At 38.7% G+C, this 24,951-nt stretch overlaps 2 protein-coding genes across 4 annotated transcripts; one reads left to right on the top strand and one right to left on the bottom strand.

Moving 5' to 3' along the window:
* Positions 1 to 1,225: 1,225 nt before the first annotated feature.
* Positions 1,226 to 8,295, bottom strand: coq4 (coenzyme Q4 homolog (S. cerevisiae)). 2 transcript variants are annotated; one of them, XM_063478487.1, is made up of 7 exons: positions 8,115 to 8,295; positions 6,414 to 6,569; positions 5,320 to 5,416; positions 4,174 to 4,276; positions 3,927 to 4,056; positions 3,317 to 3,410; positions 1,226 to 1,650 (listed from the first exon to the last, which is right to left on the bottom strand). In XM_063478487.1, exons 1-7 carry the CDS (start codon positions 8,176 to 8,178, stop codon positions 1,473 to 1,475), a joined length of 822 nt encoding a protein of 273 aa, XP_063334557.1. In that variant the 5' UTR covers positions 8,179 to 8,295; the 3' UTR covers positions 1,226 to 1,472. The 2 variants fall into 2 exon arrangements, with proteins under 2 accessions (XP_063334557.1, XP_063334558.1); XM_063478488.1 differs by having other exon boundaries at positions 6,414 to 6,566.
* On the top strand, positions 8,296 to 23,082 carry traf2b (Tnf receptor-associated factor 2b). Of its 2 annotated transcripts, none has more exons than XM_063478485.1 (11): positions 8,296 to 8,422; positions 13,831 to 14,033; positions 15,104 to 15,182; positions 15,430 to 15,528; positions 17,455 to 17,616; positions 17,723 to 17,797; positions 17,964 to 18,042; positions 19,450 to 19,658; positions 19,768 to 20,071; positions 20,328 to 20,476; positions 20,564 to 23,082. In XM_063478485.1, exons 2-11 carry the CDS (start codon positions 13,858 to 13,860, stop codon positions 20,780 to 20,782), a joined length of 1,551 nt encoding a protein of 516 aa, XP_063334555.1. In that variant the 5' UTR covers positions 8,296 to 8,422; positions 13,831 to 13,857; the 3' UTR covers positions 20,783 to 23,082. The 2 variants fall into 2 exon arrangements, with proteins under 2 accessions (XP_063334555.1, XP_063334556.1); XM_063478486.1 differs by lacking the exon at positions 8,296 to 8,422 and adding an exon at positions 8,697 to 8,848.
* The last annotated feature ends 1,869 nt before the right edge of the window (positions 23,083 to 24,951 follow it).

Raw genomic sequence — 24,951 nt, 5'->3', positions numbered from 1 at the left:
TTGCCGAGCAGAAGACCGCACCAGGTGTCACTCCTGTTATTGAAGAACCAAAACCTGAAGCTTTGATTCATGCAGGCTCACCAGAAGGTTAGAAAACATTGCCTGCTCTGATGAGTCTCGATTTGTGCTGCAACATTCAGATGGTTGGGTCAGAAAACTACATGGTGTGAACTACATGAAGTCATGGATCCATCCTGCATTGTATAAATACGTTGGTTCATTTTGCAGACCCGTAGTACCAGCTGAGGGTCTGTTAAACCCTACAGCCTACCTGACACTCAATAACTCAGGTGTTGTTGAGTGTCTGATGACTGCTTCCAGCAGAATAACGAACCATGCCACAAAGCTCAAATAATCACACTGGTTTCCTAAACATGACAGTGAGATCTGTACTCAACTGCCTCCAGACACTAGATCTGAATCCAATAGATCACCTTTAGGATGTGGTAGAACAGGAGATTTTGATCAAGGATGGGCACGAACTGTGAAACTATCACGTCAATATGGACCAAATTCTCTGAGGAATGATTCCAGCACCTTGTTGAATCTATGACATGAAGTATAAAGGTAGCTTTGAAAGCAAAAAGAAAAGCCAACCTGCTACTAGCAAAATGCACCTAATAAAGTGGCCACTAATGTATTATAACCTTACAACGTATTGCTCAATCTGATCAGCATTTTAGATTATTTTTGTTTTGTAAATTCAATTTCAATTTGTGTCCTTTGGGGATTTTTAGACCAATATAATAACAAAACATAAAAAACCTAAAACGTAGTTATACTACAAGGTATGAGAGACCTGAGCATGAGATTTAGCAAAGGTTGGCTCCGCCCCAGTGGAGGTGTTTCGCTCTTTTCCCACCCCTCGCGACTCCCAGAGTTGGATCATACTATGATTTTGCTAACCTGCAATCTTGTTTATAATCCTATTTAGTTTTTTTGTTGTAGAACATAGAAAGTGAAAAGTACCAGGCGATAAAACAAAAAGTCAGAATACCCGAGAGCACGTTTCAAGTTTCAGATAATGAGCAATGACAGATGAACAAGTGCAGATATTTTGTGTAAACACATCTTTCTGTAAAAGTACCATAAATCCAACTTAAACACTGTGATGTATTTCACTGTATCCAATGAACTCTGCCACATGCACACAATAGAAAACACAGTGGCTGAGGTTACAACTTCTGAGTAAATATATAAAATAGTGTCAAAAAATAAGCCTGTTTTAATAACTACAACAACTTTAATAATTCTAGTTACATGGCAGAATCAGACACAAATAAAAGCGTATCATCAGCTGAGATCATCTTCCGTTAAAACCAGAAAAACAGGAAAGGAGATTTTTCAAATCTTTGCCAAGAGGGAAATTCTCCCTTCCCCTCAGCATTACAAATTTCCACAGAATCTTTTAGATATTTCTGGTTTAGTCTCTTGTAGAGCAATTTCCAGAAAATTCATTATGTTTTCCCTTTTCAGGTCTTCTTCTTAGCCTTTGGTATGACAGGAGGTGGCTCGATGTTGAGCTCTCGCTGGAGGTCCTCGAGGTTCTGCTCCCAGCGCCTCTCGTAGAAGATGCTGAGGACGCAGCGGGCACGCCGACCGCTCTGCAGAGCCCACGGGCCCAAAGATGTGAAGAGTGACTGTAAACGACTGGGAGAGGCCAAAACAAAGAAGAAAGATGAGAGCGTCATATAACAATAATGAGGAAACCTGGCAAATAAACAACAAAGTCCCCTGATACTGAGGAAGTTCACAGGTATTAAATGAGGAAGACTTTATGATTTGCAGGCAAACAGCCCACATACATTTCATCATTCCACACCCACGCACAGTTTACTCACTTACAGGATTTTACTGATTTTACTGTTTCCAGATGTTTTACTTTGGACCTTTTACACTGATCCACTAAATCCGAGTACAAAAGGACTTCTGATCGTCTCAGTTATTTTCTCCATTGTGCTGAACTGAAAGTGAAGAACTGTTATTAAGACGAGGCGGTCATTCGATGATGACAGCAAATGCAAGTTTGGCTTCTGGGTAACTGAGATGGTTTATTGCTTTTTATTTCAAGAAACAATGACACGTCAAATACTCCAGAAATGGACCTAGATGGATTTACATACACTACATTGCCAAAAGTATTCGCTTGTCTGCTTTCACAAGCATATGAACTTGAGTAACATCCCATTCTTAATCCATGGGGTTTAACATATTGGCCCACCCTTTGCACCTATAACAGCAGAGTGCATGCCTAGGTACTTGATTTTATTCACCTGCTGCCATGGAAGTGATCAGAACACCTGAATTCAATGATTTGGATTTGGGAGTGAACACTTTTGTCTACAATCTAACATTCACTTCCACTCCACTTGGAGAGGGGTCTGGGTTTTCACTTCTCCCTCTGGCTCCCCTTTTTATTTATTACTCAACTATTTGTCATATTTCATGAGAACAACTGATTACAACATTGAATTCCTTCCTGTTGAACTTGCTGTTCCCCTTTTAGAACAATATTTATCTGATCTTTAATAACTGGATTTCTTTCTCTCTCTTTTTTAGCTAGATTTCTGTTGCAGGAAGAGAGCTGACTTAAAGTCTGGGTTAGTTACCAAGGTAACAGATGCTCTGGTGGGGTTTTTCACTGAGCCCTGAGTTTCTCTCTGACTCTTCACCTCTTGCTGAGGCAGCTCTGATTTCATTTCCTTTAATATCAAAGCATCCAACAGAGCGCATCGATGTTCATGTTGAAGTTCCAGTTAAATATACATTTTTTTAGCCTTTAATGTGACCGATTTGTTATTAAATAGTAATGGATGTAGAGCACACCTTTATATTTGTATCATTAGTTATTATTAATCTCTGGCTTTCTTCAGTGTGTCATTCCTAACTGAAAGCAGCAGATGCCTGGTTCTCCTGGAGGTTTACTTCTGTTAAAAGGGAGTTTTTCTTTCGTCCTGTTGGTCATTGGTGGGAAGTCTTGTTGTTGTTTTTTCTCTGTATTATTGTAGGGTCTTTACCTTACAATATAAAGCACACTGAGGTGACTGTTGTTCTGATTTGGCGCTTTATAAATGAAACCGAATTGAATTAAAATACTGCACTAAAATGGAGAATCCTGGTATCAGAGCTCCACTGATGATGTCACATTTTTTCATAAGCTGCACAAAAATTTAATCATATAAGGAGTTTAGTTCTAAACTCAACATTATTGCTGCTTTTTGAAACAGACGGCAGCCTGTAATCAGACTCAACCCAACACTTACAGAAATTTCAGCAAGTCAGTCAAACTGTAACTCTCCTGTTATCCCAACTATACCTGGCATTTAGCCGTAGTGGCCCCAGCACAGCTCCAAGAGCACACATGGGAAGCCCGGTCTGAGCAGCTTCAAACCATTTCACAGCGACTTCACCTGAACGGAAGACACAGAAAAGGACACAAACATGCAAATTAAAGATTAAATTAGGAGAAAGAAAAGGAGAAGTTGTCAGCCAACAGTTTTTTTAAAGTGTATTAAAATAACTTCTGTGTGAACCCTATTTCTCTTCTCAGAGTTTTTGGCAGGTTTATTCTGATATAGAATCGGTCAAATAGGAGATGCCTGCAAAACTGAAAGCTCAGGTCAACACTTCATATCAAATGGACTTAAAATGTAGGTTTAGAGATTTGTAGGTTTGTAGAGACAACTGGATGAGAAAACTTGGGAGAGAAGAAATGAAGTTCAAATCTCAAATCCAGTTTTGCTGTAAAACTGGAAATATTTGTTCAGGCATGCACAGAATAACTCTTACTGACATACAATTATGTATGCACTATATAAAGACAATGCGTGACTTGGCTGTGAAGTTTCTATAAATAAACTTTTACTTTGCAGATGAAAGTAAATGTCAGAAAATAGCATTTTCAGATTACACAGAACTCGACTCACCCAGCATGTTAGTGGGCATGCCCAGTAAGGTGTGCAGCAAGTCGTGGACCTCTCTGTATCTCTGCATGACATAAGCTAGCTCCTCGTTGTCCACGAACTTCACGTCTGCTCTTGAGTCAGGAGTCACATCCTGAGGGAAAAATTAAAAAACGGAAGAAGGAAGGAAGCGTGTTTATACCAAACAATAAGTGTTTACAAATGCACAAAAAAACATGTATATATGCACATCACATCAGCAAATACTCACATTGTCCTCCAGAAATCTGAGGTATTCCCTCCCAAAGGAGCCGTCAGGCAGCGAAGCCATCTTTGTCAGATCGAGCATAGACAGCCGGATCCTCGGCCTTTCTCTGCAAGATCAAATCAAATAAGAATAAAGCGCAACACTAATTCCAAAAAAGCTGTGATGCTGTGTAAAATATAAATAAAAACTAATGCAATGCAAGCTTAACCATATAGAATGTTTAAACTGAGAAAAACTGAAACCAGCTGCTGGACTTTTGGATTCCAGCTGCTCAGCAGTCCTGGGTCTTCTTTGTCATATTTCCACTTTAGCATCGTCTTGCTTTCAGGCCCTCCCTGAAAAAGATATCATCTGGATGGGAGGGTATGTTGCTCTAAAATCTGTATATACCTTTCAGTTGCCTGATGTTACCTTTCCAGATGTGCACTGTTGCACTCCCATACCGTTAGAGAGAGATGCAGGCACTGATAACAAATTGAATAGTCGCTCTCCTCTTTAGTCTTGCAACATCCATGTTTTCGCCCCAAAAATTCTAAATTTGGATTTTTCTGACTACAGAACTGTCTTTGTCTTTGCCTCGATCCACTTTAAATGGATAGCTTAGAGAAGACAGCAGGGTTCACCATGCCGTTCAAAATGATTTCTGGAATTGTTGCAGCGCCACCTGACAGCCCAAAGACACCAGAAATTTAGTACTAATTTTGTCCTTGCCTATGTGCACAGAGATTTCTCCAGATTCTCCGACTAAACTGTTGATGATGAGCAACTCAAAGTTTTCACAATTTTACACTGAGGAACATTAATTCTGAAACTGTTCAATGACTTGTAGATGCAGTTTTCTGCAGACTGGTGAACCTCTGACCATCTTTACTTCTGAGGAATGCTGCCTCTTAAAGATGCTCTTTTTATACCCAGTCAGGTTCCTGCCATCAAATTATAAAAATGATACATTTTCTCTGTTTAAACATTTAATTTGTTTTCTATGTTCTATTGTGAATAAACTACGGGTTTATCAGATTTGCACATCACTGCATTGTGGTTTTGTTTTTTGTTTTTTTACATTTTAAACAGCGTCCTTCGAAGACAGGACACATATTTTTAATGTGCCCGAAGCAGAAAGCACTCTGACGTTCTGCCACACTGACTCACGTTAGGACAGCGTAGCCTTCAGGGTCATTTCTCATCCTGTCCCTGAGCTTTATGAGTGCTAGGTGTCCCGTTGTCTCCCCCAGGACTGCAACCATGTCTGTAAAGTACCCAGAGTTTCATGAAATCCAAGGGCACCGAGTTCAACATCATGACAGTACAGTGAAATGTTGACGATATTTTTATTTACAGTAAAGAAACCATGTGTTAATTCTAAACAGGTCACTACTGTTTACTCATCATGGAAGCAATACTCAGAAACTTCACAAACTTTTAATCAGTCTGCTTTAAAGACGGAGCTGGGAAAGACCTCTGTGCCTGTGAAAAATGCATTTTAAAAAAAATCCATTTATTTATCAATTTCTTTTTGGACATGAATCGATACTAAGCAGTGGATGTCATGAGAAACCTCACTAAATGTCAGCTGACAGGTGTTAAGACTCTGTTCCTTCATTGGAGTTTCAGGGTAACTAATATGTGGCTGTAATTTGTATTTAGTCTCATTTTTGTTTCCAAGACATTTTAAGTCACGTACTAAAGGTCTCCAGAGAATAAGCCCTTGAGAATGAATACAAAACGCTTAATCAGTACATGGGAAAAGAGTCTAATCAGTGGTATCATTTCTGAAAAATGGAAAACAATCCCGCAATCTGAAGCCACATCAAGGTCAGACTTGTTCACATCCCTATCAGTTGGAGACTGGCTGACATCAGTTTTACCAAGAAGCCTGAATTCCTCAAAGTCGCAAGATACCAAAAATACACTGCTTTTTTTATTCTTACATATTTTGTGCTACTTTGTTCTTTTTTTGGAGATCGAGAAGACAGTTTGTACAGTGAAAACACTGGTTTAAAAAAATACATGTAAATTAAGGTTATTCAGACACAAAGGCAAAAAAGTTCAAATGTAAATGTTGGCACTAAATTTTATACAGTTAACTCCAAAGCCCCTCAGTCCAAAAACAGCTGTGCTTTAAGGTTTATCCGTGACCTTGTAAACAGCACTTTGATTAAACATCCTCATCTTAACCGATTTATAGTCCCTAACACACAGAAAGAAAACCAGTGCACACGGAAATGCTCATGTGAGTGTCTCACCATGTCTGTAGGGGTTCTGCAGTGCCGCCACACCTGACCCAATGGACAAGAGAGCTTTTTGAACGGCGGTGGTGGGAATATGTCCAGGGTACAGTCCATCGTAGTGGATGTTTGCAAACTCAGTGCTGCTGCTGTGCAGCTGCTGAACACAAACTACTAAGGAAAAGATGGAGTGGTATTAAATACTGGACTATTCTATAGAGACATATTTATTCTATTGCTGTTATAACAAAAAATAACTAAACCGATTATTGATAGTGGAGTGTCTAAATACCAAAACCTTTATGGCAGGATAAACCATTCAGAGCATTTATTTGTAGTAACAGACTGCACTGCACATCAAAGTTATTAGAGTTAACTAAAACTAGATGATAGGGAAAAAAAGAAAAGTTTTAATTAAGTAAAATTAAAATAAAAACTAGACTTTTGAAACAGATTAAAACTAAATGAAATGACTTTTTTGAACCTGGAAAACTGACTAAAATTACATTTAAATAAATACAGAGGAAATATCCTCAGTAACTATCTGTTAGTATGGTAAATATTTTATAATAGCTTGGCTGATGAGGCATTGATGGATATGTGTATTGAGACTCTGGATGTCTTGAACAATGTGAATCAACTGCTTTCAAAAGATGTTTTTTTTAACTTAATTTTTATTAACACTTAAACAATTAGTCATTCGTTGTTATATTACAGTTGTCACATGGTGGCAGAATATAGCATTCACAAAATTACTTTTTTATAATAATAATAATAATAATAATAATAATAATCATGCTTAAATATAAATCTAAAAATTATAAATAGATAGATGAAGCTAATGTGTTTCTCTCCCTTCATTGTTCAAATAATGCAAAAATAGGTTTCCGTCTCCTCATAAACAAGTCTTTCCGAGATATGTTCCATTAGATAGAGTTCCCAAATTCTAACTCCAACCACATATGATATGATGGAGGGTTGTGTTTCAGCCATCAGACGAGTTTTTATTGTAATACCTGCACTGATTTTCCTAAATCTTTCCTCTAATGTGTGGCCTCAATGGAACAAAGATTATAGGGACTAAAAGTAACATTGAAACCAGTAAAATTAAGTATTTTCAAGCAATAAAACCTACCTGAACTTAAAGTGAAAAACTGATTGACGTAAGTGATAAAATCAAAAACTAAAACACAAAACAATAATGACAACAATGTTGGCTCCTTCTGAGAGAAGAAAGCCACAGTCCTGTCTTGTGTATGTGTTTTGGCAGAAACGTGTGCTTAATTTACGTCACATTTTGAGTCTGCACACGCCATGAATGATCTGCATGAGCTACATGAGAATAGATGGCTCCAGAAACACATGGGACACAAAGCTGGAGAACACTTTGATTTATATGAATTATAAATCACTGACATTCAGCACTGTTTGATGACGTGTCAAAAGATCATCCCAGTGTAGGGTGAGTTACATCCAGGTATATGTGGTGTTCGCCTGCTACAACGTTTTCTTAAGAGTGATTTAGTAAACAATGATGAACATTTCCCTGATGTTAAGCTAACAGTTGGTTGACATACTGCTAAGTAACGCGTAGCCCTGTGCCTGGTGCATGCTGACAGCGAGGCTCCCACACTACTTATTTCCTTTATCAACTTACCACCAGGTTTATTTTTAAGAACACTAAGCTGTAACACAGAGGACACCTGCTTAAACTCGTACCTTTAGAAACTGTAAAACAGTGTCGCCGCCGGTTGATCCATCGGAAGGGTATCAGCGGCCACATTCTTTTGCGGTAGTACGCATGCGTGAGTGGAGCACTTGTTTTCGGCTTCGGAGCAGCCCAAACTACGTTGAGAGGGGTGGCTTTGGGCTTTCATATAAAAACCCAGCCGTTACTGCGCCCTCGCTAGCAGCAGCTTAAAACTAAGTGCGCTTAGTGACACACCCGTCCGTGAATTATGATAAAGGGCGAGTTCTAAGTTGAGTTGCGTTTTCCCCTCGTTGAGAAACACAGGCCAGACTCCAAGGTTAGTCAGTTTGCATGCTGTGAATCCCTTCCTATAACTCACTAGCAGTTAGCTGTCTGAGTAGGTAAACGTATAAGTCGTAAAAGCAAACACACTTTAATGTTAGCTGTTTGAAGTTCGCAGGTGCTCATTAAAATAATTAAAGTGTTTTTTACGTCCCAAAGTACACAGTTGCTTAAAAAAAGCAATAGCCCAAACTCTAAAATAATATTTAAAATAATTACAGGAGCTAATCTAGTAAAATAGATGCAAAACAGCCTACATTACAGTGGCTAAGCTCGCTGTAAGCTCTCTGCTACTGAACGCGCTCGCCGGGTTTATATGGTTTCCAATGCTTACGTGGTAAGGGTGTAGCTAAGTTACGAGGTGAAATAGTGTCAGTGGTGGTGACGACTGTAAGATCCGCTGACAGTCTTTGCGAACTCGGTGAGTAAATATTCAGGTTTGGGCTTTTGTATGAGAAAGGGTCTGAAGCACCCTGCATTTTCACACTGAACTCGCAGAAGTTCAGCGTTAACACGCAGGGCAATAACATGGCGAGCTGAGAGGACGAGTCTCCCCAGGAAGAAGATGTTTTTTAGGCTTTGAGCAACGCTGGGTGTAGCTTTAAAGAGCAGCTGTGGTTATTTGTCTGAGACAAGTTGAAATGTTGAGACTGAAATTTTGTACTCTTTGTTGTTGTTGTTGTTGCTTTATTTCGTTGTTGCTGGTTGTGTTGTTCGTTTCACAGAAAAGTTCATGCTGCTGTACATGACAAAGGTCACTTTTCAAGGTTTAGCTGTACATAGGCCTCGTGTGTGTTACCTTTATATAACTTAAATTCTTGTTTCTGATATTTCAATGCACAGTGTTTCATTGTCTGTTTCTCTGACAAAGATGACTAGTTTCCACGCGATCCAGTGATCGCGCTGAATTGATGTTGTAATTACAACATTATCCAAACACGAGCTTACATGTCTTTTCGCTCACAGCAGGTTGCCTCAGCTTTTCAGTTAAGTTTTGTAAGAATTAAGTTAGGCTTGAACTTCTTACGCAATACCAGTAACAGAAAAGTTACTCATGATTTAATGTGAATGGGGTGAGTGGCAAAATTGAATTGCGTTCAAATAAATACACGCAGGAAGAAAGAGCTTCCAAAGAAAAGCAGCGTTTCCTGCCTTAACATGAAATTATTAACAGTGTATTCAAATCATATATTTGTATATGTTCTAATTCAGGGTGAGATAAGTAAAGCTCTAAAAATAAAGGTTCAATAGAAATCTAGATTTAAAACACACATACACAAACAAGATGCCAAAGTATTTCATTTTGTTAGAAATTTCTAAGATTTAAGTAACAGTTAAGAGGTTAAATTTATGTGAAGCACAGTTCAAATAAAAATGAAATGAAATGTTCCACTCTAAAAGCTGGATCTTTAGACAGTAAGCTGATCTTGGCTGTAATGTGATTCATCTAACTGAATGAAGTAAAAAGTCTTAAAGGTTTGTAACTTAAATTCTGGTAGATGAGTTTGTAGGAAGGACACAAAGCTTCTTTTTTTTAGCTATGTGTATTTGCATTTACTTATATTATGTTTATTTATTTATTGAGTGATGTATTGGAGTTGGATTGTTAACTATTTCCAGTTTCAGTGTTAATACTCCCACTGAAATTAAACATAGGGGCTTTCCTTGCATTTATTTTTTGATTCAACATCCACTTTCTGTGTGGTCTTACTTCCCCCCATGAAAGTTAGTCGCTTTGTTTGAAATGGATCTAAATTGGTCTAAGGAAAAATCCACTGAAAACATGATTCAGATATGTTCTGCTTGGAGACCATGTCTGCAGAAAGTTCATTGAAAACTCGTGACCATCAGGACTGGTGCTGTTTTGTGGACACAATTTGGAATTTACCACTTTATTTCTTTGTGGGGAAAAAGCTGAGCTGTTTTGTTGGAATTGCATACATCATTCACATTTAGTTAAACATTAACATTTACTTTATGGGTGTTGTTCTGTTCACTTTAGGACCTGCTTTGACTTAAGAACATAAATGGTTGAATGGTGAGACAGCACTGTTAAGCTGTGTGGCTTTTGCACACAGTTTTACCAGACTGATAACATATTGTGTTACCTTAAGCCTACAAACACCACAACCTTAAACAACCACATTTTCAAGTTGTGACATGCAAAGGTGCACTTTGTCCACATTCTTTGCAGTTTTCTTTGACATGCAGGCATGTATTATATATAATTTATACACCTGTAAAACCCATTTACACATGCAGTGGGTGTGTGGAAATATATCAGTAAGAGTTGTCATCTGCTGGTTATGGGAAAAACAAACACTAGACATTCCCCACACATTTTTTTCATGAGGGAATTTTTATTTTTATATATATATATATATATATATATATATATATATATATATATGTATATATATATATATATATATATGTATATATAAATTGCATAATACCAACAGAATAAACATTTACAGAAATTTATGACAGAAGGGATATTTGCAAAGACAAAAGAAGCCCTGGTGCTGTTCTTTATGCAGTGGGTGAAATAACTGCCACTACATGCTGTACTTTTAGTCTGAGGTAGACAATTGTAGGAAGCGTGACGTGAACTGTGCCAGATTATTACTGGCACCGATAAGTGATTTGGAAGCAGACAGTGCATAATATTCTGGTGTCTGTGAACCAGGTGGGGTGAGTTTTCTGCCAGTTGGGCATTTTCTTTATTCACTTTTTTCTTCACAGATTTCAGTCTAAAATGATTTCCTACCATGAAGTACTTTAATGGAAGAATTATTTTAAACAGAATTAGTGAGGGAAGATATTGTTTAAATATAAATGTAAAAAATATGTTTACCATCTTCTGATTGCCAGAGTATAACTCTTGATAATTTCTAAGACATACTGAACACAGTTAAAGGAGGTATTTTAACCAAAGACCATGAGGGTTTCCTAAATTTGGTGCCTTAACCAGGTATAAAATAATATAATATATAATGTCTAATATATGTAGAGAGAGAGTGCTGGCAAATCTTTTCCACTTGTAGAATATATATTCAAAAAGGAGCTCCAAGTTAATGCATTTAAAAATGAAATTCATGTAAAGCCCAGATATTGAGTACATTGGAAAATTTCTGTTTGGAAAGACATTTTTGCTGGACATTATATTTTAAAATGCAAAGATATTACATGTTGAACAAAATTTAGTTTTGTTTTAAAGTTGAGCTGATTGTGAATTTGATGCCAGCAACATGGTTTGAAAAAGTCAAGACACAAATTGTGTAATCTGGTGAAGCATCAAACATCTATTTGGGGTAATTGGAAAACAGGCAGCAGTGTAATTGGGTCTTAGTCTTTTAAAGTAAAGATGCAGAGGAACTGAGAACTCTGTGAGAGACTCCCTGGGAAAATTTAAGCATAACTTCAAAATAATTTGTGAATTTCATTGTCTGCTTTACAGGGGTTTTAAAAAATGAAGGCAGTCCAAGGGAGCTCAGGAATTTGCTGCACGGTCTCAGAAATACTTGCAGAAACAAATGATGAATCCAGTTTGTTGCTGCTGCTGTCACAAATTGCAAATTATGCATAATTACTTTATTTTTTTAGAAAGTTTACCATAGAAACAAGATACAGAAACATCATCAGCTTTTTTTTTTTTACACAAAAGCTCATTTAAAAGTCAGAGGTGAATTGGAAAACTGCCCAGAATTTGAAATTCCTTCTCGAAGTCATGGATGGAGTCCTGTGATGAAGTGGCAAACTGACCCTGATTGACCCCGAGTTGTACAAGCAGTTCAGAAAATGGATAGATGGATTTATGGATTGGAGCCTCCTGTAGGTTAAAAACAAAAACGGTACCATCTAGCTTGTACGTGTAGTCGTTTGTATTAGTGATCGTGGCTTGAGTGAAGTGCACACCAGCAAAGTCGCCATTAATGCAGAATGACATGTCGATTTTGGAGTGACACATGCTGCTATCCAAACAGCTTTTTCTCCACACAAGTTGAGCCACATTCTGCAAAGAGCAGTGGGATGCAACACATAACAAACATATTCTGCATCGTAAAACCAAAATAATAAGTGCGTGAGAAAACGACTCAGTGATTCTTTTTGATCCCTGAATGCTTATAAATAAAAAAAAAAGTAATGTAAATCGCTGGTAAAAATGCCTTTGCTCTACCCTTTGTACATGTTGGAGACATCAATTCATTTAAAATCTCAATTTCAGTATTTGATATATTTTCTTTGTGCCATTTTCATCAATATACAGATGAACTGATTATACAGCATCCTAGCATTTTAACAAAGGGTTCATATAAATATTATAACTACACACCACTCTGTATGCATTAAACTTTAAAGAACATACAGGATGATAGGAGCACAAACACGTTTAATGGTAAATTTGACTTAAGTAGCTAATGTTAAAACGATTTTAAAAAGGGTCTGTGTCTTTCTCGTCCTTGAATTTATGCCACTGTGTATCACTGCGCAAACCTTCAGTACCCGCTATTACTTAGTTAAACTTACTCAAGTTGAGCACATGGTGGAGCTGTGGCCAGCACCCCTATAAGTGCCATTCCTGTAAGAAACCGTGACTTAAGTGATCTTTTAGTGTTAACACTTTAAAGTGAGCTTGAAACTGAAACAAAGGTAACAGAAACTATTTGTGGAGGGTGAGAAATGTTGACAACATTGCAGGAAAAGTATTTAAAGGAAAGACCCAAAATACACGTGGGAAGAAAAGCTGTGCTGTCTGATGCCTGGCATCATTGTTTTTTCTGTGAAGTACAAAAGATATCAGCAAAGCTCCTGTAAATGCTGTGTTTGCATTTCACACCGCATTAAAGTGAGAAATATTTCACTAGTATTTCTCAGTAGAAAGATGCTTATCTGATTATTATCTGGAAATGCTGTACAACAAAACCAAGTTCTACATTTTAAAGTTACTCAGCTATTTGTAAGCTGGACATACAAAGAAAATTGGCAGGGGATTTTTTTTAAACGGGTTTAGATACGTGTTTAAATAGATTAGGTTGTATATCCTGATGCTGCTTCTCCCACAGTTATGTTTATCCCACCAATCACAAGACTTTTTCTGGTAACTCAAAAAGAAAAAGTACCTATGTCTTTAAGTCATTTGACTTGCTGATCTTGTTGCAGCCGTTGCAGCGTTAAGGAGGGTTTTCCATATTTTTGAATATTATTACCATGCTTTTCTTTTTTTGTGTCTTACACAGATCACACAGGTCACACAGATTCTCATGGTGATCTTTTAAATAGTTAAGCTTGCCAGCGGGTAATTCGCTGCTAGTTTGAGTTTCTGGGTAGTTTATATTCCATCTGTGCAGTTAGTTCCTGCCTGGTTAGTTGACAGCTGTTTCTCTGTCTTCTCATTAACAGGATATAGCACCAGATTGATGGAGAAGAATGGCCCGTATTTCTTTGGACTGTCCCAACTCTTTACCAGGGATTCCCCTCAGTGTCCTGTCAGTGCCCATGGAAAATAAATATAAATGTCAGCAATGTCTCCAGGTCCTGAGGAAGCCTGTCCAGGCTCAGTGCGGCCACCGCTTCTGTGTACACTGCTTCAAGCAGCTCACCAGGTAGACTGGAGGTCCTTAGACCAAACTGCTTACCCCGCACCTAATGTTTCCTATCTTACTGGACATGCTTCAGCACATCCTTTCCTCATCTTTCCTCAACTCTGGGAGTTTTGTCCAGACAAGATCAGTTATTAATGCAGACTCATGCCCCACATGATGGACCTGTCATACTGATGTCTGTGAATCACAAGGATGTGGTGTTGCTGATTCATTCTAAAGGTCTTCTTTCTAAAACCTCCTTTCTGAGTCATTCACACACTGTTAATGCATGAGGTGTATTTGTAATGACTACCCAATACAGTGTTTTCATTGCCTTATGTATTCAAATTCATTACAGAGTAATCGTAATGAATATTAACGAAAAATAATACATGAGGAAAAACACTGGATTTGTAATGAATATTCACTACAAGTACAAAGAGGTGACACACCAACGTATTTGTAACGAGTATTTGTGATGTGTATTCGTTACAGATACATACATGGATACACTAATTAATTTCTAGTTGATGTCCATTTCAGTTATGTGTTATCTAATGTTTAATGAAAGTATAATTAAACAAAATGTGACAGAAAATGTGGAATTTTACCATTATTTAATTTTTTTAAAAACCGCCAGACTCTATGTTAATTACCCAAACATTTACACAACAGTAACACAAGTGATTGTGAAATGTGTGGATTTCGCATGTGATTTGTCCGAGTGCTTTTATGTGTTTCAAAATAACCAGATCATGTACGTTATAAATTCACCATGTGATGTGACGCGCACACACGTGCTCTTTGTTTATGCTTGTGTGTGTGTTTTGGTTATTCATTTAATCGCCTTCAAACTTGCTAAAGCAACTTTTTTTGTTTTTAGTTCTTTTTTTTTTCTTCTTGTCCCACTGATATGATGCTTACAAGCTTCTTTTCATTGCCCTTGTATTGATTAAACGTTCATCTGCTCGAGCTGTAATCCACACTGGTCAGCAGTTGCTCCAGTTTTGGATCAGCAGGAAATTGTTGCTGACTGTTGGTGTCGAGCAGCTGCTTTTACAGTAAAGTCACAAACCTGTCTTGTTTGGTAGTTCTGGCCCAAAGCCATGTGAAGCCTGCCGTCAAGAGGAGATATACGAGGAACCCATTTCCATTCTGAACAGCAGTGAGGTAAGCCTTTATATGTATTCAGGTTTCAAACCCACCATCTTTGTTATGCTAGAAGTAGTCAGCATGTGATATGTTACTGCCCTTTAGAGGAAAAAAATATGACTGCAATCTGGCGGGGGTTTCCCTAACCACACAATGCATCAATGCATCCTACTCTTGTCTGCTTTCTTTTAAGACTGAGGGAACATTGAAGGCTTTATGAGTTCACTGATCTCTTTGTTTTTGCCCTTCCCCCCCCACCTCACAGGCTTTCCCAGACAATGCAGCAGGCCGAGAAATAGCAAGCCTGCCAGCCAGGTGTTTGAACCAGGGCTGTAACTGGACTGGATCTATTAAAGAGTATGAGGTAAAGTATGAAATCTGTCTTTTCCTGTGGCATGGGCATTGCTGCCTTTTACCTGGGTGTAGGTTTACGCTACCAAAAAAGAGCCTTGTCAGTATTTATTAATCTACGTGAGAGGGTAATCTGACCTATAATCTGCGTTCCCGGGTCACTGTGTTCCCTGAAAAAACCTCAGCTTTCATAGCACGCTCTGAACGCTATGTGCTGCGTCGCTGCAAACAGGAAGTGAAACTTAACAGGCGGCTGGAAAGTCCCAGCCTCTCCTCATTTATCAACAAAAGCTCAGTGGAAAGTACCAGAATGGAACAACCCTGTTGAGCTTAGCGTGACTGGGTTACTGACCATTAAACCATAGAGCTGTTAAGGAAACTGCTTGCATTCATTCAGTTTAACAGAAACCCAGATTTCATTGAACACAGACTGGTGTTTGTAAAACTGCATGAAAGACACGTGAAGTAAATAAAGCTGGTTAGTGTGTGTGCGACTGAGCCTTGTGTGTGTGTGTCTGTCTGCAGCTGTGTTTCTACTGTAAGCATCAGTTTTAGATGAGCTACGTAGTTTGTGTAGTAAGCAGATGGCACCATGATGCTTACACTGTGAAAAGGATGTTTACAACAATTCTTGTCTGTTTGTGGTTTTAACTAAGCGTACCAGTGTGACCTAATCTACTTCAATTTTGTGAGTGTGCATGTATGTGTGCGCGTGTGTGTTTTTCACCTGGGAAATGTTATAATGATATGCTGTTTAAATGAAAACGCTAGGCTAATGTGTGGGATTTGCACGGATTGGAAATGGAATCCCAAGCAATAGCATGCAGATGAATCTTCCTCTTATTAAAAAACAAAAAACAAAAAAAAAGAAGGCACCAAAAGATCAAAACATGCCAACCTCTTATTGTTGCTTCACAAACGATTATTATGCTGTGTGATACACCCACTTTGCAAATATTTTTGGCCTGGTATCTTAGTCACTGTCACTGTGTGGAAAAAGCTACAAATTGCTAGCCGCACACACCCATAGCGAGGCCTTCTGAAGCTGGGGAAAAAATAGTCACATCAAGGCGTTGGAGTGTTGTGCCGAGGACAGGGATGAGATTAGGAATCTTCTAAATGTGAGTCATTTTTATTGACGCGATCCGGTTTAAGATTTTTGAGCGTAGCAAGTCTGGAAAGTCAGCAGTCAAAGCGAAAAACAGGCTAACGTACCTGAGCTTCTGCTTCTGGGTCTGCAGCATGCCTTTGGTAGTCATTCTGAAAGACGGCAACTTCCCTGTTGATTAACCCCACCTTAAGCTCCGCCCCGCCTGTGTGATTCCCGGTATTTTTAAATGGCGAATACACAGCTTTAAATATATTTCTTTAGTTATTCTACTTCCCCTTTTTTATTTTTGTACTTCTCTTCATTATAATCCTATTTCTATGGTACATTTTCATCCTTTTTTTTTTTTTCTATCAGATGTTTGTGGAGCTCGCTTTTTGTTTAAATTTCGTTTTCTTAGCATGTCATTCGAAAGTAAGAAAAGTGCATATTTTAATGGGGGTTGCAATGAAAAACAACTAAATATCAAAATAATCTTGATCACAATCGTGTGCGCAATCATAGAACCGTAGTTATCTCTTTCATACTCAAATCAGTGTATTGTGTTTTTACTTTCACTTTTTTTGTCAGTTGGAGGTGTATTTTTTTTTTTTTTTAAAGAACAAAACAAAAAAACACTTGTTTTTCCACATAGAAGCTAAGGATACACCCTGTACCAGAGCAGCTACACCTGCATTTAAACACTTCCTGAAAAGCGGTTATTTATCAGTGATTGTGAAGGGTTTGGCCCAACTGTCAGTTTGCTCTTTCACGATGCTGAAAACCTGCTTTACACGTAACAAACAGGCAGTTCGAAAATAATAACAAATAAAAAATGTCTGTTATTTTTAGGCTCAGCACGAAGGTCGCTGTGAATTCGAGCGGATACTGTGCGAGGGCTGCCAAACCCTTATCCTTCTCACGGAGAAGGACAGACACAATGAGAGAGAATGCGAGGCAAGAACTCTCAACTGCAAATACTGCAAAATGACCTTCAACTTCAAAGAGATAAAGGTGGGACATAAAGAGACTACACTAAAATACACTGTTTTTTGTTTTTCTTCTTCTTTGTTGGCATTAATGGACACAAAGTGACGTTCTGCTATACAATGCATTTCAGGCCCATGATGAGATCTGTCTGAAGTTTCCCATGCAATGCAAGGACTGTGGAAAAAAGAAGATACCAAGAGAAAAGGTTAGCGCTGTTACCTTCAATGTAATCTAAGTGGTTTTAGGGCAGTACTCCCCAAAGTCTCCTTATGATACTTAGTTTCTTTTTGACTAGGAGTCCTTCACTTCCACTTTCCTGTTGATGCATTGTTTATAAATGGTCTTTTCTCTTTGTTCATTCTGCCTTTCAGTTCAATGATCATGTGAAGTCTTGCGCCAAGTCAAAGAGCACGTGTCCATTCAGTGAAGTGGGCTGCAAGTCTATGGTAGGTGCAGTTACATAATCACCTAAACTCCTGTCTTATGTTTTATCATAGAGGGTTGACCAGTGTGATCGAACTCATTTTTCTCATTGCGTTGTAGTAGTTTGATGCTTATTTGTGGTTTAATAAGGAGTCTAAATGTAAGTCCTGTACAGTAAGGTAGTAATGTGGCTTATACTTTTGCTGTTGTAAGTAAATCAGATGAAGGAGCTGGCCTGGCTAAAGTCACAGGATCACTGTTTGGTGTTTTTACTGTTTTGTTTTACATCAACATAAGATATAATGAGTGGCTGCTTTGTGCCTGATGTATGCCGTGAATCTGTGTAGAGCGTATGATGTAGCCTACGTAAGCGGCACACGCTGTTTCCAGTATTTATACCTGTGCAGACTGTGTAGTTATACTGATTATAGGGTTTCAGGAGCGTAGATTTAACACAGAAGTCTAAAACCACTGTTAGAGGTTTAACTTCCAAAAGAGCCAGGGAGTTTCCAACTAAACAAGGCTAATCATCTCCCACCAGCTGCTTTGTATTTGGAGCACAGATAGATGTGAGTTATCTCGTGAAAGCTAGAATATGTTGCACACAGAAAAGATTTCGGTGGGGGTCATTGGATAAATTGGTCTCATTGCGGAGCAGATTTAACGCTATTAAATGCATTTTCTCATCTCCTTCTTCCTAATGTGTTCCCTGAGGTTAGTCACATGACCCTTTCACATGAGATATTTCGCGCTCTGTGCTTTCGTCAGTAGTTTAAAGTTGGCTGAGCTCAGTTTGGCAAATGTGATGTGATATGTTATTACACCCAAGCACCAATGAGAGTTTAGGAGCCTTTGAATCAAACCATCGTGGCAGTTAAGGAGGTGTTTGCTCATGCTGCCAGGAAGCCGTCTAAAAGATTAGATAAGGCTGTTTCTTCAGTTCTTCTAGAAGCAATCAGCACTACTCAGCAGGCATCTCAAAAGGCCTCCAGACACATACTTAGAGCTATTTTAAGCTTTATCTAAATTGGGTTTACTTTCATTGAGCCAACAGAACAAAAGAAACTGCATGTAAATACTCAAAAGTGAAACCTGTTTAAAAATATATAAAAAATTCCCCGCTCGCCCCTGCGGGTGGTCTATCCTTCAAGCTTGGGTCCTCTACCAGAGGCCTGGGAGCTTCAGGGTCCTGTGCAGTATCTTAACTGTTCCTAGGACTGCACTCTGTGGACAGAGATCTCCGATGTTGTTCCTGGGATCTGCTGGAGCCACTCGCCTAGTTTGGTAGTCACCACACCTAGAGCTAAATTTGTCCTACTGAAGGCACAAACTGGACACCACAGCTCAAGCACTCGCCTGGGACTAAAACTAACTGGTTTGACCTTTGTCTCAATAAAACTTAGACGAGCTCTCCCGTGTTTCTGTGTCAGGTAGAGAACGGGAAGCTTTGTGACCACGAGGTCAACAGTACTATGGAGCACTTGCGTCTGCTGCTGCCTCTGGTGCTGTCAGCGACTCGGGCTCGCGCAGAGGGCTCTGGTGCCGGGGAGTGGCAGGAGGACTCCGGAGTGGGCCTGTACAGGGATCCTAATGAGGGAGCCGGGCCCACGACCTCCGTGCAGTCTGTTGACCTGGAAAAAAAAGTGAGTCTCAACAGATTTGAAGCCGCTTGTAACCACTCTGCTCATTTTGTGAAATGAGAAAATAATCATTTGTTGCTTCTTCTTTTTTTTTCTTTTTTTTCACCGACAGGTGAACGCTTTAGAAAACATCGTGTGCGTCCTGAACCGGGAGGTGGAGCGCAGTTCTGTTACAATGGAAGCATTCGCACACCAACACCGCTTAGACCAAGAGAAGATTGAAAATCTGTCTAACAAAGTCCGACAGCTGGAGAGGACGCTGACCATGAGAGACTTGCAGCTGTCTGAGACTGAACAGCTGGTGCGCGAACTCCAGTTCTGCACCTACGACGGAATATTCGTCTGGAAAATCTCCGACTTCTCGCGCCGAAGGCAGGATGCCGTGGCTGGTCGAGCGCCTGCAATGTTCTCACCAGGTAGGATGGAAAAACATCACGGTTGTACACGTGTGGTATGCTTTTAGGTGAGAGGGATTTTTCTGTTTTGTTTTGAGGTCATACAGTTCACATGACATTATCTTCTGGCGTGTAGACGGGGGGGAATTCCACGCCGCCACACCCTTGTTGTTCTTCAGGGAGCGTGCATGGCTCTGCTGACTTCACATGATGCTGTTTTAGGCTCTGTTTCCATTTCTGACCCTTCTTTCTTTTTCTTTCTTTTTTTTCCACGCAGCTTTTTACTCCAGCAAATATGGCTACAAAATGTGTCTAAGGTTGTATTTGAATGGTGACGGGACAGGCCGGGGAACGCACCTTTCGCTGTTTTTTGTCGTCATGAGGGGAAAGTGCGACGCCCTGCTCAAGTGGCCATTCAGTCAGAAGGTGGGGAACCATTTTAATACGTTGACGCACGAAACTCTCGATGAACGGCACGAAACCAACTCCTCTTCTCTTCTTCTTCCCCGCCAGGTGACTCTGATGCTCTTGGATCAGAACAACAGGGAGCACATCATCGATGCTTTCCGACCGGACGTCAGCTCCTCGTCCTTCCAGCGGCCGATCAGTGAGATGAACATCGCCAGCGGCTGCCCACTCTTCTGCCCGCTGGCCAAACTGGCCGGAAAGAGCCCTTACCTCAGAGATGATACCATTTTCATTAAAGCCATTGTAGACCTGACAGGCTTATAAGGGTGTACTGTGGAAGTAACACCAAAAAACTCTTTTTGTTTTGTTTTGCTTTGTTTTGTTTTTTTTAAATACAAAAACACAGAAACAAAAATCTAAAACAAATAATTAATCATTTTAATAATAATATTAATAATAACAGTAATAATAGTAGTAATAATAATAATATATATATATATGACAAAAATACAATGTTATTATCATATAGGTTACTATATTTATATATTATCACATTAAAAGCATCATTAGGATGTCATTACACCTTGAGGGCGTGCGATGTGACATCTGCACTCATTCCGAGGATCCATCTGCAGTGAATCAGTGAATCAGCGGTGGGAGCTGAGAAAAGCTCTCTGAGGAAAAAAGGGTCTGAAGTCATCTGTTATCCTGATGTTACCCTCCTTATATCTGTATTGCATCTTGTAGATGATAATTTATCTCTTATATTATAAACAGCCTAATATCATAATAGATATAATACACCTTTAGCTTTGTGGGAGTGTGTGTGTGTGTTTTGTTTTTTCCACAACTGTGAGATTATCTCCAGTTACTATTTATTTATGGGTCGAGATAATTAAAGTTAACTAGTTCTAATAAAATATTTTCGTTTTAAAGGCACATACTTAGACAAATGGGAGATGTCTTTAGTTTTAGCCTGTGTTAGCTCTCATGCAGTATAGGAAAACAACGACCAATCAAAACCAAACAAGCGCTGATGGAAAGGAATCAAAAATACTAGATTATAAAAGCTCTAGTGTTGATGAGGTCGTGGTGCGTGCACTTGTCACTTAAACAGCTCGATCTGGTAAACATTTTATATCAAATTTTTAATGAATCTAAAGGGGATAAGACGATGATAAAATATGTAGCCCGTTTCAAATAATCCCTTAATACTGTATTACTAAATAATCCTGAAACATCTACTGTTACACAGAGTAGCAAATATATAAATAAATATATAAATATATATATGTACACACTTTATTGTATTATGTCAGTGCTACTGCTAACTATAATGCCTGATCAGTTGTACTCATACTGTACTCAATCATATAAAGTTAGTTTTGAATCTTTCATGACTCTGATGACTGGTGATTATTTATAAAGTGTTTTAAGGGATGCTAAAGTACCATTTGACCATAGGTACATTATTAATTTAACCATTTTTTGTGTGTGTCATTTAAGATAAAATTTCACAAAATTTTATTTGATTTTAATTAAAAGTTCATTTAAAGCATAACAATACTATTTCCTTGTTTTATTTTTGTCTTCTTCTTTATGACTTGTTTTTTAATCCTGTTTAAACCTAAACAGGATTAATTCATTATTAAAAATTAATAATTGTTGGATGTAGCAACATGTGAAATGTAGGCACAAGGGTGTAAGCACCACAAATAGCTTTAAGTCAAAAATATCTTGTAAACAAAAAAAAGGGGGGGTTTTTTTTAACCACGTTTCCTTATATTTGTCTTTTTTTTTTTTTTTAAATAACCACGTGTGAATGTGAAAATCCCCCCCCCCCACACACACACACACACACAGGAATAACACTACAGGTGATTCCTTTTATGTAAAACTCTGATGCCTTCTCCTAAAACAAACGGATGATGCAGAAGAAAAACACAAGCACCACGCTGCAGTGTCAAAAGCAAAGAAACATAGCTGTGTTTGTTGTGAATATACATGTGGTGTACCTGTTTTTCCTTGCTTCACGTTGTTCTAGGGGAACTCCAGCTATTTCATATATAATAGGTTTGATATCCAAAGTGCTCGTCAACCCATTCTGTCGTCAAGGAGGCGCTTTAAATGATGGGAAATGTGTGAACTTTTATTCATTTTAGGGCAGAGTGTGAACATAAAACCAAATTTAAGTAGCCTGTTTGCCGGCCTTCCTGCCTTGCAAAGAAACACAAAACCTGCTTTGGTGAATGCCCAAATCAGCAGAAGCAGTGCGCACAGCTGTCTTGTTGTTGCACCTTTGACTTCTGTGAGGCTCTAATAGAGGTCCAAAGAGTTTCCAATGTAAGTGTATGACAGTTTAATAACAACCTCTTCCACTCAGACCTTGTAGATCTGAAGGTACTGAGCTCCCTGAACAAATTCCTAAGAATGAGTGAAATGTTTCACTTGGATTATGAAATTTAAGACCACTCTGCTTCCCAGCAGCCTCAGCAATGCCTTTGTACCTCAGGCTAACATTGGTGAAAACTAAAAATGTTGACTGTGTTAATGTGTAGCATGTCAGTGTGCTGAATTACAAATAAAACCAGAACTGCAATTCAAGTGAACTCAAAGCGGTAAGCCCTTTATTTTAACCAGTCCATTTAAACCATGTTTCAGCCACTTTTTAGGTTTCATGTCAGTCACATCAGCTTCACCACACAAAGCATGTTTACCAAAAATGAAACCCCACTAGTATGATAAAAGAACACAAAATGACTCATTATACATGCCAGTGATGGTCTTCACTGAGGCTGTGGAAATGCCTCATCATGGTTGAGATAAATGTGGTTGGAAAGAACCTGCCAGAGGGACGGCGCACGTGTGATCGATGACTATGTGAGGAATGAAAATCATCTTTCTTCTGAAAGCCCCTGGGTTAGATTCTCAAGTATTTAGATGGTGACGCACTTTCTAATCTAACCTTCAAAGTCAGAGGCTGTGAGGTCACCAGATGATATCACAACAAGTGCAGCTGTGCCATGTTTTTGACCTATTTTTATTTTTTTTCGAGCCCCCTTATAACTGAAATTAGTTATTGCCGGTAACTGTTGATCCACTAACCTACACACAGCTATAACTGATACACTTTGGTTGATGCTTTTGTTCTCACCCATGTCCCAGAGTTATCGTGTATCATTTCTTAGATGGTGACCAAGAGTGAGTGCTAAACAAATGACACAAAACTGAAACTGTACAAAAGTAAACCCCCTTACTTATCACAACTTAAAATCCACGGAACTAGGAACTGTTCTAGTTTAGACTACATCTCTAAAACATTTAAAGTTGCGACACTGAAGAAAATCACCTACATATATAGTTGAAATTCATTTCATTTGAATTAAAACACCCAAATGTTGCCTGCGCAAGCAGGTGTGTCAAACCAAACTCTTTGCTGTCAAATATCTAAATATACAAACTGAATTCTAAAAAATCTGCAACACTGTGTGAAATTTAAATAAATACAGAATGCAGTGACTTTGTAAATCTCATTAACTCATTTTTTTTTAATTCATCATAGAGCATAAAAAATATTAAATGTTTAAACAGACATTTTATTGTTGCATGAAAAACATGAGCTCATTTTGAATTTGATGGCAACAACATCCCCTCTTCTGTCAACATCTGGAAGCGAGCAGACCAGCTACTGGGCTCTTTCTGGTTCTTGTCTGATATACGTAGGATCCTAGCTGCGTAAAAACTGGTGTTGCTCCCAATCCTGCAGGACTCTTTGTGCATAAAAGATTTCTCCAGTTTTTAGATGATTTTATAGATAGGTGATGAAATATTTAAAGACTTTGCTATTTTAATTCTGCTCTTTTCAGTCCCATCACCTCACACAAAGAAAATCAAAAACCCAGCCGATCAGTCTGCCTTTACAAACATCTGTCAAAAATGAATGAGTCTTTCTAAAGACCATACTGAATTCAAGGGTGATGCTCTAACAGGCAACAAGTCAGTGCAATTTCTTCCCTCGTAGATACTCTGCAATTGACTATAAGTCGTGTTACTGAAAAGTGGAAGCATTTAGGAACCACAGCAACTCAACCATGAAGTGGCAGACCACGCAAAGTCAAAGAGCACGGGTCTGCTGAGGACTAAGGTGCAAAAATCACAGAAAAGTCACCAACTCTCTGCTGACTCACTAACTGCAGAGCTCCAAACCTCCTGCGGCATTTACATCAGCAAAAGAGTTGTGGGCCGGGAGCTTCAGGGCATGACGCAGCTCCTGTAGCTAATGTGCAAGAAGCCCAGTGCTGTCTGAAAAGGTGGGCAATACAAGTTCAGATGCACAGGATAAAATTATTTAATGAATTACTTTAAAAAAAACCTAAATTTCCCTGCTGTATGGTTCACATATATCATCTTTATCTGTGCTGTAGGTGCTGTATCAAAAATAAAATGTCCAAATATGTCAAAAACAGAGACAACAGTTACCAGGGATGTACTTT

This window comes from Pelmatolapia mariae, linkage group LG7 (assembly GCF_036321145.2).
Source record: "Pelmatolapia mariae isolate MD_Pm_ZW linkage group LG7, Pm_UMD_F_2, whole genome shotgun sequence".
Classification (NCBI taxonomy): Eukaryota; Metazoa; Chordata; class Actinopteri; order Cichliformes; family Cichlidae; genus Pelmatolapia; species Pelmatolapia mariae.
This window is presented reverse-complemented; position numbering and strand designations above follow the sequence as displayed.